At 40.3% G+C, this 17,934-nt stretch overlaps 1 protein-coding gene across 11 annotated transcripts in view; it reads right to left on the bottom strand.

The window, feature by feature from the left end:
• Rin2 (Ras and Rab interactor 2) overlaps positions 1–17,934 on the bottom strand; it is a 219,928-nt gene that overhangs the window by 52,570 nt on the left and 149,424 nt on the right. For 7 of the 11 annotated variants that reach the window (XM_046434917.2, XM_058576458.1, XM_046434911.2 and 4 more), the window contains one exon: positions 13,922–14,022. The exons of 2 other annotated variants lie outside the window; for them this stretch is intronic. In XM_046434917.2, coding sequence (XP_046290873.1) covers positions 13,922–14,022 — 101 coding nt within the window. Of the gene's footprint in view, positions 1–13,520; positions 13,689–13,901; positions 14,023–17,934 lie in introns of those variants that run through there. 2 more of the 11 variants (XM_046434962.2, XM_046434973.2) reach the window with 2 other exon arrangements.

The following is a 17,934-nucleotide window of genomic DNA, read 5'->3' as shown; positions in this document are numbered from 1 at the left end:
TTAAAAGAGCTACAAAGGCTAATGAAATATTTGAATATATTAGATAATATTGTGTCGATGTTTAATTTTCTGAATGTGATAATTTTCTTATGATTAAAAGTTCTTAGGATATACACACCAATGAATTTATATGCAAAGTGAGAAAATGTTTGAAAGTGTCACAGGGTGACACTCCCATCACCCTCCAAAGAATAAAAAGAAAATGAAGGAAAAAATACAGAGATAAAGCAAGTGTAAAAAGTTTCAGCAATTGGTGAATTTTGGTAAGCAGTAGTATTCCCGAGAGCTTGTTTGGAAGTTCTAGCAGGGGAGTGTAGCTACTCTTATGAATGAAGGTCATCCTCTTTGACTGAGTGCACAGCTTCGGGAGGGATGCACATGGAGTGGAGAGGGAGGAAGGGAACACCTACCTAGCCAGCCAGATCAACTGAATCAACCCTGGCAATCAATGGGTGACAGATGTGATAGCCAGATCGCCCTCACATCCAGGTGTATTATTCTTCCCAGTTTTTTATAATGATCGAAATATCTCAAAGTAACAAAATGGAGAAAAAGCAATAATATCTACAATGTCACTGGGTTTTTATGAGCAAAAATTCATTTATTCAATCATTAGCATCATGTCCATGTATGCAGGACTGCCATCATGGGAAGATGAATCTTGGATACAGACTCAATTCGAGGCACATATAAAAGCACTCTACAAACCATAATTGCCCCATAGATGTCAGGTGTCTCTAGGGACAGAAAATAAATACGGATGGGAAAACCTCCTATATCTGTCTCTATTGCAACCAAATCCAGACCTTATGGCTCTGAAGCAGGCTGGTAAATATTCAATCCACTATGGAGGACAGGGATCCCCAACACCAGCTACTCTTGGGTCATACCTGATGTAAGGCTAATTTGTGTGTGGAATGAATGGCTTCTCCATTGGCTGGATTCCCTTTATTTTCAGGGCCAGATGTTGGTGGCCTGCAGAAGTAGAAGGCTAAGTGGCCACAGAAAGCTCATTCTGAGTGGGACAGCCATATTGACTTTGGACTTAAGTTTCATTAAAATTGATATATCAGATTCATCTCAGAGAAATCATGTGCAGCAGATTCCAAATAATGGATACTCCTTTTTGTCCTATTCTAGAAACACAGCAGTATGTACCAGTGTAGCTCCAAGTGACCTAAGGACCAGGTATAGATAAAAGTGTATTAAGATGGCCCCCATGTCTGTCTTAATACATCACTCCCTTCCCAAGTTCATCCCCCAAAACATATCTGAAGTGTATGTTTTGACTTTAGAGTCCAGTCTTTTCAAATAAATGAGAGACAATTTGGCAATATACATTAAAAAAAATTGGTATAAGATTATTTCAGTGGGAGAAAAAAATTTGCCCAGGAAATACAGTCAACAACTTTTCGGATAAAAGACTCATAGATCAGCTATTGAATAGCAAAAATAAAGTTCAAGGGGGTGAGATACAAAGCCAACCACCGAATTCTTATTGTCAGTTAAGATCGGTACAAGGTCTTGAGAGATGTGCACGCTCTGGGTGGCTCTGCCCTCAGACTTAGGGTATAGGACCATTAAGTAAAAACTAGAGGGGTCCATTATTATGGTCTAAGTTCCTGCTTCAGGTCCCAGTGGACAGACTAAAAATCAAAATGGGGTCATTCATGCTAAAAGTCAAACCAAAACCAAATTATCTGTCCTTCCAAGAGAAGGAATATAATAGCCAAACCGGACAGTTTCAATTGGCATGAGACTGAAGTTTCCTCTGCCTTCATCTTTACACAAAGTAACCGGATGTTAATCAATCAGTTACTTTTCTACTGTTCTGTCTTTCCGTCCCTGCCTTACAAGGAAACTAGTTTTGAAAAATCAGTCCTTTTTTTTTTGCTCTTGTTTCTGCATTCTTCAAATCTTTCAGTCCATTGAACTAACTCATTGGAACTTTTATTTTATTTTATGGGATGATATGTTGCTTGATTCTAGAATAAAAAAAAAGGCCAAATAAGGCCTTTAATTATTGTAATCCTGTCCTTTGATAATAGTTATATATATATATATATATATATATATATGTATATATATATATATATATATATATAGTAATTTCCCAACTATGGCAAAGATATTAAATTTACCTTTCAAATGAATATTAATGCATGAAAAATGTAGATCAGTTTAAAGAAAGCTACTACAAATTAATGGTAAAAATGGCATACAAATAAGAGGAAAACTGGATTCCAGGGGAAAGTTCATTGTGTAAAAGCCTCTCTTTGCCATGTTCTGTCCTCTCTCTGCTGAGTTTAAACTGCTTTTGTTTAACTTAAGTATAATTAATTAATTAATTTGGTGCTGGGGATAGAATGCAGGGCCTTGCACAAGCTAAGCATATGCTTTACCAATGGACTGCTCCCCCAGCCCTAAGCAGTTCTTGAATGTCCGTTGACGTACCTGTCTCTTGCCTACCTGTCAAAATGGCACTCAAGTCCTAGTGGTCGGTCTCCCCTTGATCCTTCAACTGCAATAATCCCGTGGCCTTGAATTCCTTATCTACTGTCTGTACACCTGTGAGGCATTTTACCCTCTTTATTCTGCATCATATGGATCTCTTACTAGCCTGGCCTCACCCCCAGATCATATTCGGGCTAAGCTCAGGGCAGACACTGGTAAAATACCTGCTTTCGGGATGACCAGGAGCCTGAGTAGGATTGAGCTCCAGATTGTAAGGTTCACAGCCTCTGATTCAGGCTTTACTTTTGCCAGACCCTAACAAACAGACTGCTCAGTTCTATTCTCAGGAGACAAGGCGTCCTTGTCTGTGTGTTTATCAGGAAATGGGTGACAAGAGTCACCACAGCTACTAAGAGTCCTCTGGCCTTTGGCCATCTCAGAGCCTGGGGCAAGAAGAGGAGGCAGCTCCAATCCTTCCAGAATAACAAATCCAAAGTTTTATCACCTCCTTCCTTGTTGCTCATGAATTTCTCCCATGGGCTCCCTGTTTAGCCTCAGGTCAGCTGGTAAAGGGTGGGCTCTAGGTGTTAAAGCCAGTGATCAGTTTTAACCTAGAATTCTAATTCTGTGACCACCAACATAGGACATTAATGAAGTGCTTTCATTTTAAGTCCCCAGCTATGCCTAGTGTGCACTAGTGTAATCTCAGCACTGGAAAAAAAAAAAAATCCCCAATACAGAATGCCTTATTCTAGCACTGGAAAGAGATTTAAGATTCTACAGACAGCAGCTTGCTTAGCACAGGAGAAACTAGAAGACAGTATCAGCAGGAAAATGTCCTTTGGGTAAGGCAAGTGCACTTCATGATATCCAGAGAAACCCACAGTGAGACCCCTGTACACACAGCTAGGGGGTCCTTAGCATTCTATTCTCAACAAGTTCTCATTTGCTTGAAATCTAAACTAGCCATCTCTCGCACATGTGAATGAATTAACATCAAGGTGGCTTTTTTTTTTTTTTTTGGTAAGGGTTGATAATTTTTTTATAAGGCATATCTGTTATGATTTGGATATGAAGTGTCACTCCCATGTAAGCTCCAGTTAATGCAGAAATATTCAGAGGTAAAATGATTAGATTATGAGAGCTGTAACAGAATTTTAGAGTATGTCTCTCAGCAGTTCCTTGTAAACCATTAGGATCTAGCTAGTTTCAACCTTGGGCTCTGGTTGTTACCATCCTCAATTTTCAAACAGAAAAAAAGAAAGGAATGGTGTCAGGGGCAGATGTAGTTCAGGGACTGAATTCTTGCCTAACATGTATAAGGCCCTGGATTTGATCCAAGCATCTGAAGAAGAAAGGAGGCCCAAGTTCATTCTGGATTATCGTGGGACCCTGACAAATGCTATCCATTTAGGGGCTTCATGGATATCTTGCCTCTCTGGGACCTCCTGTCCTCATTCTGTCCAGGGAGAGCTGTCAGCTTCATTTGACTCACAAAAGCCTTCTCACATGGAGTTGTCTCAAACAGCTTCATTGGCAAGAAAGGAACAAACTGGGAGGTGACACAGCTAGAGGACCCAGGCCTCTTGCTACCAAAGGCCAATACAGGGGTTCTCTTAAGAGGTAAAGACCAAGGACTGTGTTTGTAGCTCACTAGTAGAGCACTTGCCTAGCATGAGTGAGCCCATGGGTTCTATCCCTAGTACTGAAAGGAAAAAAAGAATTAAGGACCAGACAGATGTTGGAGTGTTGTGTAGTTTTACTCTTGCAGCAGTAGATCTTTGACCTTTTATCAAAATACTTAGCAGTGGCCAAGACATCAAGGTTGGTGGGAGATGAGCCCAGGGCTTAGTAGGGCCGAGAGAGGAGATGTGGTGCATCTGGGAATCAATTGCTTCTGGACAAATGTTAATAGAAGAGGCCACTTAGTTAGAAAGAACAACCAATACTAAAATTTCTGGCAGAAGAACAATTCCAATTGCTGTTAAACACATACACAGAACCAACAAAAGACTCCAAGAAAAGCTTCCATATCAAAAATACCTGGTAGCTGATATTCAAAAATTGCTTAACACTTTCAGATGTGAAAGTAATTCTTTAGAATTTGAAGTTGGATTAAACTGCCACTCTGTAATATTAACATCTGAAGAAGAAAAGAGGCCCAAGTTCATTCTGGATTATCATGGGACACTGACAAATGCTATCCATTTATAGCAGAGAAATTGGCCAGTGAGCTGAGAAAATCTTTTACCTGCCATCCAAGATGGGAAAGGTGCTGGGCAAAAGACTGGGGGAGAGGATATTCTGGTAAAGATCACTGCATACTTAGCTGAGTTTGGAGGAATATCAGGGGTCATCAAATTTAACTCCTTATTTGAAGTCAAACAAAAATAGATAGAACTAGCAAGACACTATGGCATTTGCCTATAATCCCAGTGGCTAGGGAGGCTGAGACAGGAGGGTCTCAAGTTCAAAAGCCAGCCTCAGCAACTCAGTGAGATCTTGTCTCTAAATAAAATACAAAATAGAACTGGGGATGTAGCTCAGTGGTTAAGTGCCCCTCAGTTATATCCCCAGTAACCATCCCCTCCTTAAAAAAAAAAAAAGATAGAACTGGATCCAATTCCTGTATTCCTATTTTTCTAATTTATTAACTTAGTTATTTTCAGTGCTGAGAGACACAGTAGGCAAGCATTCTACCACTGAGCTATATCCCCAGCTCCAATCTTTTGAAGTTTTCTGAAACATACAGGTTGATACTTTGATTCTTTAAGGCTTTTTTTTTTTTTTTTGGTCCCCTTAAAATGTAAGAGGAAAAAGAATCAGTAACATATTTTGGGATTCCTGCAGGGCTAAGTAAGGGCTGTTGCTTTTTGAGGGAGGAAACAACAACTTCCTGAAAAAGATTTCTAGAAGCATGTTGCAGGAGGATTTTTGTGAAAGACTTTGAAGGCTTTCCGTGATTTTTAAGTTCTATCTCCTGTGGAAAACAGGAAAAAAAGAACATAGAAACTAGAAATAAAACTGCATGGCAAGGCTGCCTGGGGGAGGGGGCATGGATGCAATTTTCATGAGAGGAGAAAGATTGGGTGGTGACTTTGCTTAGGAACTTCCTCTTGTTGATTCTCCCGCTAGAGATGAAAAGGGCAGATATGGAGTCAACGCTGGCAGAGGCATTCATTCGTTCCTGTAAAAGTAAGAAATAGAAACAAAGAACCTGTTGTCCTTGGAGCTGAAAACAGGCAAGGGAAGGAGCCAGGCAGGCTCCAGTCCCGGCCCGCTGCCCTCGAGCCCGGAGCAGTGGCATGCATGCTGTTTCACAGAAAGGCAAGCATTCCCTGGATTTGCAGTTTCCAGTATTTAAGTGCCTTTGGCTACGCTGGTGTTGTTTCCTAGCTCCACTAATTCACCCACTGAATTTTAACTAGGCAGATATTTGTGGCAGAGCCAATAAAGGACGGAGACAAAGCTTGCAGAGAGTTGTGGCTAAGTGGTAGAGAACTCGCCCAGCATGTAAAAGGCACTCTGGGTTCAATCCCTATCACTGGAAAAAAAAAAAGTCTTAAATTAACGTAATCCTAGCATGTGGCGCTGTTAAAATTATAGGTCTGAAGTTTACTGTTGATAGAGGAAACCAGCCAGTAACTTGCATGGTGCTACCATTCAAAGAAAATGGAATCAATTTCAGGTGGGCAAGGAGGCATAGGCCTTCCGGTCCTCTGGAGGCTGAGGCAGGAGGATCACAAGTTTGAGGGTAGCCTGGGCAAATTAGCAAGACCCTGCCTCAAAAATAAATGAATAAATAGATAGAAAGGGCTGGGGATATAGCTCAGGGGTGGATCTCCCTGAGTTCATCACCACAATGAAAGAAAAGAGAGAGAGAGAGAGAGAGAGAGAGAGAGAGAGAGAGAGAGAGAGAGAGAGAGAGATTTTTTCTAGGACCAGTGCACTTCCCAAATGATCAAAAATGACCTTGTCAGTTGGCGAAAACTCATGCATGAGCTACCATTTCAATGTCTAGTTATGCAAAGCAAAAACATCAGAAGGGCATACCCCAAAGAAATAAAACAGCTCACCCAATGAACTAGCAGAAGTGGTTCTCTCTTAGTGGGTGAATTCAGGTCATTTGTATTATTACTTTCTGTTATGTGCTTTTTCTATGACCTACATATTCAACTTTTAGTAATAATAAAAAAAGAAATCTTAAATGCACCTTTTTAAACTTTCTCAAAAATTACAGATATCACCAAATTGAGACACATTAAATAGCTCTTTGGAGCATGTGACTCAAAAGGTGTTCTGACACCTACCTAACTCATTCTTTAAGGGTGATGTCAAGTCTCTGACCAGGAATTATCTACTTCCCCCTGGACATCTGGTATACTCCTGAATTCATCTTTTATATCCTCGTGTCTTTATATAAGACTCACTTGTTTACAATTCTTTCTTCTCTCAGGTTGTGTAAAATCTTCAGGCTCCACTACATAGATACAGCACCCTAAATATTTCCCTTAAGTTCAACTTAATTCTTGCCACACTGTTAACAGTATGATCAAAAAGTTGGTCAATGTTTACAGAATTCCTTGAAACCATACTCAAAATGTTCCTGGTGGTTTCAAATAAGAAAGCACCTTTGGGAATAATCCAGGGAAAACTGAGCAGACTAGTCATAGCAGAATATCCTTAATGAGCATAAGAGAAGAATACTTTACCATGGAACTATGATTGCTACATGACCTGCTCTATGAACAAAGCCATGTTCCACCAGGCATCCCATGGACCCCACCTCCACTAAGGGAAAGAGTGGCCACATCTGTGGTATTACTTGGGTATTTCACACAATGGATCTGCAACTGAGAATGCAATTTTGACTCAAGTCAAGGAGCCTCTCTATTCTGTTTTTGCTATCTTGAGAAAGAATGTGCACAGGCAGACAATGACAAGCACCCAAGAATGAGTGGAAATGTGCATGTTCAGTTCTTCAAAATAGACCATGTGTAAGAAGCAACCATAACCTGAATGGATACCAAACACTTTTTTCAAGGGACCCGAGAATTTGCAAGATAAATCTAATATGTGGTAGCAAATCGTTCCCGTGAGTCTCCCAGGTTCCACTGAACAGAATAGAACCCACAAAGGAAGAAAATCAATCTTTCCTTCCTTCCTTCCCTCCCTCCTTCCCTTCCTTCTTTCCTTCCTACCTTCCTTCTATAGTCCTGGGAATTCAACCCAGGCCCTTGCACATACTAAGCTACATTCCCAGCCCCAAAACGAATCTTTCTTTTACGGGTGAGACTGATTCGAGGAGAGAGGCTGCTTATAGATGCTGGGAGACTTGAGCATGGGCCCCAAGCCTGGAACTGTGGTGTGGGCAGGTTTCCAGATATGGAAGGAGAGGAAAATATTTGTTTTGCTGGCAAACATTACACATGACACAAATACTGCATAAGAGGTCAGAATGCAAAGGGACTTTGCATCCAGTGACTTGACCTTGATTCCAAATGACCTTATAAATTTATTCTCCAACATCTTCAAAAGAGCAAAAAGAAATAAAATCAATAAATTATAGTCTACTATTTGAATAAAAAAAGGTAGAAAAAGAAATAAAATAAAATGACTTTAAGTTCTGTGTTTGAAGTCATGAAGTTGAGGACTTACCTATTTTTTTTTAAATATGGAAAATTGTACTAGATGCAGAAGTATTCTAAGTGGTTGTATTATATTTGGGCACATACATTTATTACTTAGGATGCAGTTAATGGCCTTGGCCAAATCGATTCAGAGATGATGAATATTTCTGCATATAAGTACCAGACAAAGTAAAGCAATAGACAATAAAAATGGGGGGAATTTCACTGACAGTTTTTTTTTTCTGCTGTAAAAATCTTAAAATCCAAATGCAGAAATAATAAAAGGTACTTACATTTATATTTCCCCATAATTTCTGGGTTATTTTACTTTTTCATCTCCTTCCCCCAAATAATTCTTTCTGCAACTTCATAATTTCCTTAAATATTTCTCAGTGAACTGGTGGTGAGTTCAGAATTTCCCATGACTTTAGCCTTGAATTTAAAGATGGTCTGTGAGACCTAAAGAATTCCCATGACTGATTCCAACAATGCTGAGATAAGTACTTGAGTCAGAACATACAGGTATTCCTACCTGTTTTCATCCATAATGGTTTCAGAAACTCTCAAATAACCCAACCATCCACATGGCTAAAGTGACAAAGCACAAGCACAGGTGAGAATAGAGCATCCCAAGCTCTCACATATTCTAGGTGGAAATGCAAACTGATATCATCGCTCTGGAAAACTGTGGGGCCCTATCTACTAAAGTTGAATATTGAATATATAATCCAATAATCTCACTCTTATATTAATTACTGTGGTCCACCAAAGGACATGTACATGAATGTTTATAGCAGAAGTAAATAATATAGCCCCAAACTAAAATCAATTCAAATATCTATCGACAGAATAGATTAACAAATTATAATTTATTCATAAAATGGAATACTATCCAAAAATTCAGTGAAAGAAGTCAGAGTTTTAAAAGCACATGTGGTATGATTCCAGTTACATAAAACTGGCACTGGGAGTATAGCGTACGGGTAGAGAGCACATTTGCATACATGAGATCCTAGGTTTACTCCCCAGCACCAAAACAAAAACAAAGCCAACCAAACAACAACAACAACAAAAACAACAACCTCAAAATAAAACCATGTAGAACTAGTCTATAGCAATAGAAGTAAGAATAGTGCTTACCCTTGGGTATACAGAGACCAAAAAGAGCCTTGGGTGATGCTGGGAATGTCCCATTTTCTGATCTGGGTGTATGGGTTTTATGGTCTATTTACTTTGTAAGAATTCAAATGTAGCTATATATACTTAATTGTGTATGCTTGCTGAATTATGTTTTGTCAATGGGAAGATTTTTAAAATGCAGCTATCAATGAGGGTGGGTTTCCTCAGAAGTACACAGAGAAACCAATATGGCCATAACTGTCCCACTAGAGACTTATGCAAGTGGAACTCTCTAGATTGTAGCATCATTTTTTCTCTTCTAATGTTGTGTTCTAATTTTAGGTCATGAGAAGACTCTCCCGGTTATACGTGGTTTCCATATCATTGTTATGTGGCTGCTGGGAAATCAGACTTCCCAGAAGAAGCTAAGGATGGCGGCTAACTGCTACACTGTAACAGCATTGGGTAGACCTGGCCAAGAAATCTTTGAATTCCATGTGTCTGCTTCTGGGGTGGGATGAGTTGATGTGGGTGGGAGTAGAGGCCTTATTAAGATCTTGGGCATCACCCAATGATCCACCTGGGCTAGAGGGTACCAGGGAGGGGGCAATAAAAATGATGGAGATAGCCAGGTGTGGTGGCGAATGCCTGTAATCCCAGGGCTCAGGAGGCTGAGGCAGGAGGATCACAAGGCTGAAAGCTAGCCTCAGTAACTTAGGAGGCTGTAAGCAATCTAGTGAGACACTGTTCCTAAATAAATAAATAATCAAAGGGCTGGGGATATGGCTCAGGTTAAGTGTCCTTGTGTTTAATCCCTGAGGAGAAGGAGAAGGAGAAGGAGAAGGAGAAGGAGAAGGAGAAGGAGAAGGAGAAGAAGGTAAAAGAAAGTAGGAGGAGTCAACAGGCTTTAATGACATTGTCCTGGCAGGACTCTCAGGGATCCTGAAAACTCAGCCTGAACCCAGAAAATACTTCTTGGGGCTGTGAGGCTGATTTTGTTTGTTTGTTTGTTTTTCATTTATTTTTCTACTTTGCCTAGGACAAAGGAATCTCTAAAGACTTGTGTCAGCCAGGAGGTAATGGGTCCAGGGATGGTGAAAGTGGAGCCCTGACCTACCTCAGGCCTGGTGGACCTACCCCAGCAGAGACACCCTCCCCCAAAGGAGCACGGAGGTATGGAGAGTAAGAAGGTTTTATGGTCCCATGGTCTCTGTCTTTAGAGGTATGGGATAACGAGAAGAAGAAAACAGGAAAAATCATTTAGAAAGAGCATATCATGAGGAATAAGAAGCCCCTTCATCTTTCTCTGGTTTGCCAGCTTCTTCTTGGTAAAACATTAGCAGAGGGAGGAGGCAGATTTACTCAGCTATTACCCTATCAGAAAGAATGAAAACAGCTCATAAAGCAGAAATGATGGAAGAAGCACAGCTGGAGATCAGGGAGAAGGGACGTATCCTTTTTCTTTGCTGGGGAGGGAGCCTAAAGCCTAGCACACATTTTCAACTTTGTCCATTTTTATGCACTGGCATGAGGGGAGCAACTTCTTTCCACAGAGGCCTCTGATATTGTGATACTTTAGAATCTCCAAAAAAATTGTCGTATTTCTTCCATCCAGTCAACAAATAGTTATTGTGCATATGCTTTATTCCAGGCACCATTCTAAGCACTGAAATCCCAGCAGTGAATGACAAACCAACTCCCCACCCCATCAAGGGGCTTAGTTCTCAATGGAGGGAGGCAGAAACTGCACTATTAAGCAAGTAAGTGCAAGGGTCCCTCAGTATCCAAGGGATTTTGTTTCTAGGACACCCCGCCACACATACCAAATCTGCCAATGCTCAAGTCCCTTATGGAAATAAGATGGTATAATATTTACATATAACCTACACACATCCTCCTGTGTGCTTTAAACCATATCTAGATTGCTTATAATATCTAATACAATGCCAATGCTACATGAATAGTTGTTACACTACATTGTTCAGGGAATAATGACAAGAAATCATCTGTACATATTCAGTACAGATGCAATATTTTGAAAACTATTTTTGAGGGGTGGTTGGTTAAATCCGTATTTGCAAACTGGTGGATTCAGAAGGCTGACTATACCTGTCCTATCTATACAGATTCAATGAAAAAATTATATTAAATAAAGCCAGGTAAGGGTAGAAGGAAAGGAGTGCTCAAGGGTGGATGCTTGAATAACCAAATGCCATCATAGGCAAAGGAGTTGTGGTTTATCACCAAGAACACTAGGTGGTCACTTAATCTGGTGTTTAAACAACTAAGGAAGTAGAGACATTTCATGGTGGCTGTGGCTGGAGGAGATGAGGGCCCACCACAGCTCATATTCATAGAGGAAGCTCACTGTGATTTCTCTGTGGATCCATCAGACGCACAGAGCCATGGTCCCGTGGGGGCTGTTGGATACTTTTTTCTACACAGGTTTTGATTAAGGCAACTCCCCTGCTGACAGATCTACTTTCCTTTTCTCTCCTCTCCTTGTTGGACTGACTGCTTTGTGCCAGATTGAATTGTGGTTTTCCTCGTGGCCACAGCTATATTTTGCCTTAATTTTTGAGATGGCTCAGAGTGTTCTTTATTCTACCTCCCCATCAGCTGGGTCTCCTGATATTTCCACTGAGCAAAATGGAGAGATTATAAACAAAGTCACCACTTCTAAAAAATCAGCAAAAGACTCCAGTACAGAATCCATAGCCCCAGTAGTCCATATGTTTTTAGCCACATCATGCAGTTCCTACAACAGTAAAATGAGGGTCACAGTGGATCTCTGCCTCCTAGAGTTTTGTTAGGTAGATGCAATAGATGGTAACTGTAAGCTACTACAGACTATACCTGGCACGTATCAAACAGAATATGTGATGTTAAGTAAAGACAATGCATCTAGCTTTTTCTTTTTACCCCCATTAAACAACTCTTAAAAAGCCAAATAAAGTGTCTGTAAAAATTAACAAATTCAGTGTTAACCAATGAATCACCCAAGGACAAGTGACATTTGTCTGAAAAAAAAAAGTTATTGTGGCATACTTATAATCATTCTTAAATTTGGAAAGGAACAAATGAAAAGAAAGGTTAGGGCTTGGGGGTATAAGTCAGTGGTGGGTGAGCACATGCCCTAGGCCCTGGGCTTAATCCCGAGCACAAAACAAACAAACAAACAAATAGATGTTACAGATTAAAGGACTGCCCAGCTTCCCACCCTAATACCTCCTAAAGTCAGAGAACAAGATCTTGATGGTCCCTAACATTTATTCTTCCCACGAGCTTTATCCTTCAGCATTTACACACATTCCTGCTGGTCTATGTCTGGGTTTCGTCCCCTGAGGAGTTTGGGGTCTATCTCATAGCACTGTATTTCCTGGATATAGAAGAAATCAGTGCTATGAAAACTCTCTTCACACTGTTGCTTAGACTGAAGTCCCAATTTAATTTTAGGTCAACAATGCAAAGGGTAAAGAGGAATCCCTGGCCAACGTTCCACAGCATCTGAACTACTCCGAATATGAGATGGAATCCTCTACCTGAAAATCATTGTACATTTGTCTAGTATATGGGGAAAATAAGTGAACTAAGCAAAGCCCTTTACACCAAGGTCAAGAGATATCAGAATGCCTGTAGCGGCAGAAGTGTGAGGAACATCTGGTCTACCCCAGTCATTTTGTAGAAAAGCAGGGAAATAGAAGGCACACAGAACTTCCACAGCTAAGGGGACTGCAGTTCCTCCAAAGAGACACAGCATCAAAACACCACCTTCCAGCTTCCAAGTACCTCCCTGGGATGGTCCTCCCTACCCTCAGTCTACAGCAGAGAACAAGTCAAGCTGGTTTGAAACTTGCCTGGACAACCAGAAACACCTGGCTCACCTGCCTGTCCCATGATTTGCAAGCAAAACCTGCACCATAAATCTCAGCTTCATACTGCTCCAAGCAGCTTCAACCCCACTTTCTGGGTTCTGTCTTCCAAGGCACCACGTTTCCTTGTCTTTTTTGTGATGATATATTCTGTTGTCTTTATTAGCAAAGAATTACAACATCAAAGAACTGTAAGAGGCTACCTCCAACTTCCCACCCTGACTCTGGCCTCTGCACCCCCATTCATTCTCCACTTAGAAACCAGTCTCCTGTTACTTTTTCAGAGAATGTGGGATATGTGAACAGGTATTAAGCTTAACCAGCAGAGCACATTGCCTCCCCTTCCTTAACCATTTACAAGCTCATCCAGTTTCCAAAACACCAGATCATTTTTCAGGTTAATGACTACAGCAACTACCAGTTTTATTGATTTATTTTTTCTGACCTGAGAATGCAAAATGAGTCCATCCTCTTTAGTTGCTCCCCTTTAAACCTTCTGGAGACTGACACAGCTACACTGAATTCTATTTTGCCCACGGAGGATCAGCTGCGTTATTGTTTCCATCATTTTGAGTAGGTGGACATGGCACAGACAATTTTAGGTTTCCGGGTTCTGGTGCCAGGAGGAATTGAGAAGGTATAAAGTTCAAGTGCCTTCAAAGTGATTAAAATAAGCAGATCAGGAGCTCTAGGCCACTCCCACCTCCCACAGAGAATTTCATCTGGAGCCTCCACAGCACTCCCAGTTCCCAAACTTCAGAGGAGTGAGGAACTTCAGCCCTCATTGCTAATAGACTTCACAGAGTCCCTCTCTCACCACCATCACCTAATGGTGTCTCTGGTCACCTGGGAGTTTCAGCAGGTTCCAGGCCATTTTCCAAGCTGACATCTGTCTGCACCATCTCTTGTTTCAGTTCTCCGATCTCCGAGGCGATTGTGTCAATGAGCTATTGAGAGACAAAAATAGTATGACGTCAGGAAGTGCAGAGGCGTGGCACGTCCACAGGCCTGGGGAGCTCTGGCACTTCCACAGGAACAGAAATGACCACCTATTTTTTTTTTTTTTTAAATCTTGGTTCTGTGAATTTCCTCTAAATAGGAAAAAAAAAGGGGGGGGGACAGCTTCCCCTTAAAAAGGGGAAGAACTTAGGTTTCAGTATTGGGAAAGAACTTAAAGTTTAGTGTTATAATAATGAAAAGAATATGACACCCAGTTTGGTTGCTCAACACAAATACAGAGAGGAATAACTAAATTCTACTAAAACCAGGCCTCCATGTTCATTTTTGTCAAAAGGAATTTTCTGCGTTAAAATTTTTATAATCAATATTTGGGTTATAGAAATAAATTTATTTAAAAGACATACACCAGGGCTGGGGATGTAGTGCAGAGGCACTTGCCTAGCATGTGCCAGACCCTGAGTTTGATCCCTAGAACTGAAAAAAGATAAGAAAAGACAGGTCACATGTTGCTTACAAATTGATTTTTGAAGACGTTAAAATTACAAAATTATTTTTCACGTCACTTACAAATTAATTTTCTAAAACTTTAAAATCATAAAATTATTTCTCTCTCTCTCCTTCTTTAAAGTACTGGGGATTGAACACAGGGCCTTGCAAAAATACTGGGTAAGCACTGTACCACTGAGCTACATCCTCAGCCCTGCATTTTTGGTGATGGGGTGAGAGGAGTTTACTGGAGATTAAACCCAGGAGTGCTTTACCACTGAACTACATCCCCACTCATTTTCTTTCTTTCTTTCTTTTTTTTAAAATTTATTTTGAGACAGGGTCTTCCTAATTTCTGAGAATCTCGCTAAGTTATTGAGGCTGGCCTCAAACTTGTGATCTTCCTATCTCAGCCTCCCAAGTGCTGGAATTCCAGGTGTGCACTTTTGAATTTTTTTTTTTTAAGTGAGAGAAAGGGTACTTGGGGTAGCCTGCACCTGTAGCCATCTACTCAGGAGGCTGAAGCAGGAGGATCACTTGGACCCAGGAGTTCAAGACCAGTTTGGCTAACGTAGTGAAACTCTGTCTCTTAAAATAAATATGCGAATGAAATAGATAAAAATTTAAGAAATAAAACTAAATGATAGAAAACAGGGAAAAGGGAAGGATTGGAAAAGGACTGATTGGGTCTGGGATTGTGTTAGTAGTGGTAGGTGAGCCATTGAGTACCTAAGGAGAAAGGTGGAAGGAACCTGACCATTTCTTGGAAAAGATTTCTGTTGTTCTGTGTGCCCTACCCATGAAACTGTGAAAGGGCTGCATCTGACCCTGAAGGCTGATCCAGGGCCTGGTACATTCCAGGCAAAGGCTCTATCATTGAATATATTCCCAGCTCCTCAATATAGTATCTTTATTGGCACCTTCTAGACACTGTTAAGTGTCTAGAAATGTAGAAGAGCTGCTCAAGTTTGTTACTCTCTCACTATTTTTTGAAAGTGTTGTTATTTTTCATATGGGATTGTGTTAGCATCTAATAGGCCTTTTACTGCTTCTCTAGAAACAACAACAACAACAACAAAAATTAGCTGGGTGTGGTGGCACATGCCTCTATTCTCAGCTACTTGTTGGGCAGAGGCAGAAGGATCACAAGTTCAAGGTCAGCCTGGATAACTGAAATCCTACCTCAAACAAACAAACAAACAAAAAGTGAGGGGCTGTTAGGAATATGACTAAGTGGTAGAAATCCCCTGAGTTCAATCCCTAGTGGCTCCCCCAAATACAATAAATAAAATAAATAAAAATTTAAAAAACATTTACAATTTTAATTTTACTTTCTAATATGGCAAATATCTATAGACATAATTTACATGAATATAAGTCCTTTGGGATATTTTTTTTTTTTTTTGCAGTGCTGGGAATTGAATCCAGGGCCTCACACACGCTAGGCAAGTGTTCTACCACTGAGCTACATCCTCCCCCATTTTTATTTTGAGACAGGGCCTCAGTAGTTTGCCCAGACTGGTCTCAAACTTGAGATTCTCCTGCCTCAGCCTCCCAAGTAGCTAGGATTACAGGTGTGCACCACCATGTCTGGCAGTCCTCAATAATTTTTAAGCATGTCAAGGGATTCTGAGATTAAAAAAGTTTGAAACTACTACTCTAGCCAAAAATAAATGTTCTTTTGTCTTAAGTAGCAGCTTATATTTCACCCAGACTCAAGGAGAAATGCTTCATTTGAGCTTATAGGCTATAGGAAAAAAAATGACTCCATCCATTTATTCATTAATTTAATAAGCCTATATGGGAACCCACTTCATGCCAGGCACTATAAATGAAAAGTAAGGCTGAGAAGATCTCAATTCTCATGGAGATGACATTCCAATGGAGTCGACAGACCATAGCAATGAGCACTGAGAAGTTCCAGAATGAAGATAGTTCAGGGTGATGCTGTAGGAAGCAGCTAAGGGGCCATGCTGCTTAGTGTGGGTTGATCAGGACAGGTCTTTGTGCAAGTGGTAGAATCCTGAATGACAAGGGAACCATGATAAGATCAAAGGCAGAGTCCACCAAACCAAGTTCCACAGTCTGGGGAAGTATGTAGAAAAAGCAGCAGACAGGTACCAGATCTTCCCTAGCTTTCAGATCACAGTATTCATAAATTTTAGCATCCTATAATAAGAACTATTGTGAAGATTTAAATGGGGAAGTCACTTTTTATTTTATTTTGTTTAATGGTCTAAAAAGATTGTTTTTTGGGGGTTGGGGTTGTAGCTCAGTGTTAGAGCACTCTCCTAGCATGCACAATGCCCTGGGTTTGATGAATCTCAAGCATGGGGGTGGGAAGTAAAAGCTCATCTTGGATTCTGGCTAGAGATGGTTTGTAAGAGCAAGAGGAGAAAATAAGACCAGTTAGGAGCAAATGCAGTGACCCAGGCAAAAGACAATATTATCTTAAGAGAAAGGGGAACAGTAGAAACAGAAAGAAGGGGAAAATCCAGAAACAACTTGCTATAGAAATTGATTTGACTTGATGGATTGAATGTGAAGGTGGTAGAAAGGAAAGAATCAAGGATGACATCTAAATTTTTGATTTGAGAAATTAAATCTCAATACCCTTGACTGACCTGAGGAAGAATGAAGAATGATTAGGCTTGTGGGGAAATTCGAGTAGGACTTTGGGCAAGTTAAATTTTAATTCAGTTGCTTATTATCAGATAAATCTGTTCAGTAGTCTTGACATTCAGGATGGTAATATTTATACATTTAGAAGTTATTGGCCTATATGTCACTCTGTGACAGGGAGAGATTATCTAAGGATAGAATATCGATGGAGAAGGGATCCCTGCAAATAGCCCTGAGTACACCCAATTTGTAGAGGTCATAAAATAGAGAAGTCAGCCAAGTTCTTCATGCTTGATTCATCCCTTTTGTGTGTGTGTGTGACTGGAGTGAGGACTGTGGGTGGAGCTTCCAGAAGCACTAGGGCTTTGGGAGAGAAAAGAATCAGGAGATCCCATTTCATACACATCAAAGTAACAACAACAACAAAAAGTCTGACGATTCCAGGATATGGGGAAAGAGGATCTTCCTTATGCAGTTGGAGAAATGTTATTCACAGGTCCACTTTGGAAAGCAATTTGGAAATATTTTTAGGGTTGAAGATATAGAAACCTAAGTATGCATTTAGAGAAATCCTTGCACATGGGCACAAGGAGAACTTTACAAGAATATTTGCTGCACTATTATTTGCAAAAGCACCGATTTTAAGCACTCAAGTGTTTATCAAAGAAAAACAGATAAGATGCAGAATATACATATTATATACAATTAATGAATCAGAGCTATATGTAGTAATATAAAGAGAGGTAAAAATTCAAAAAGCTTTTTTTAAAATAAAAAAGGCAAAACAAGTA

This window comes from Marmota monax, unplaced genomic scaffold, assembly GCF_021218885.2.
Source record: "Marmota monax isolate L192 unplaced genomic scaffold, Marmota_monax_Labrador192_F-V1.1 WCK01_AAM20220418_F8-fsc00005, whole genome shotgun sequence".
NCBI lineage: Eukaryota > Metazoa > Chordata > Mammalia > Rodentia > Sciuridae > Marmota > Marmota monax.
Note: the sequence above shows the minus strand (reverse complement) of the source record. Positions and strands in the feature narration are given on the sequence as shown.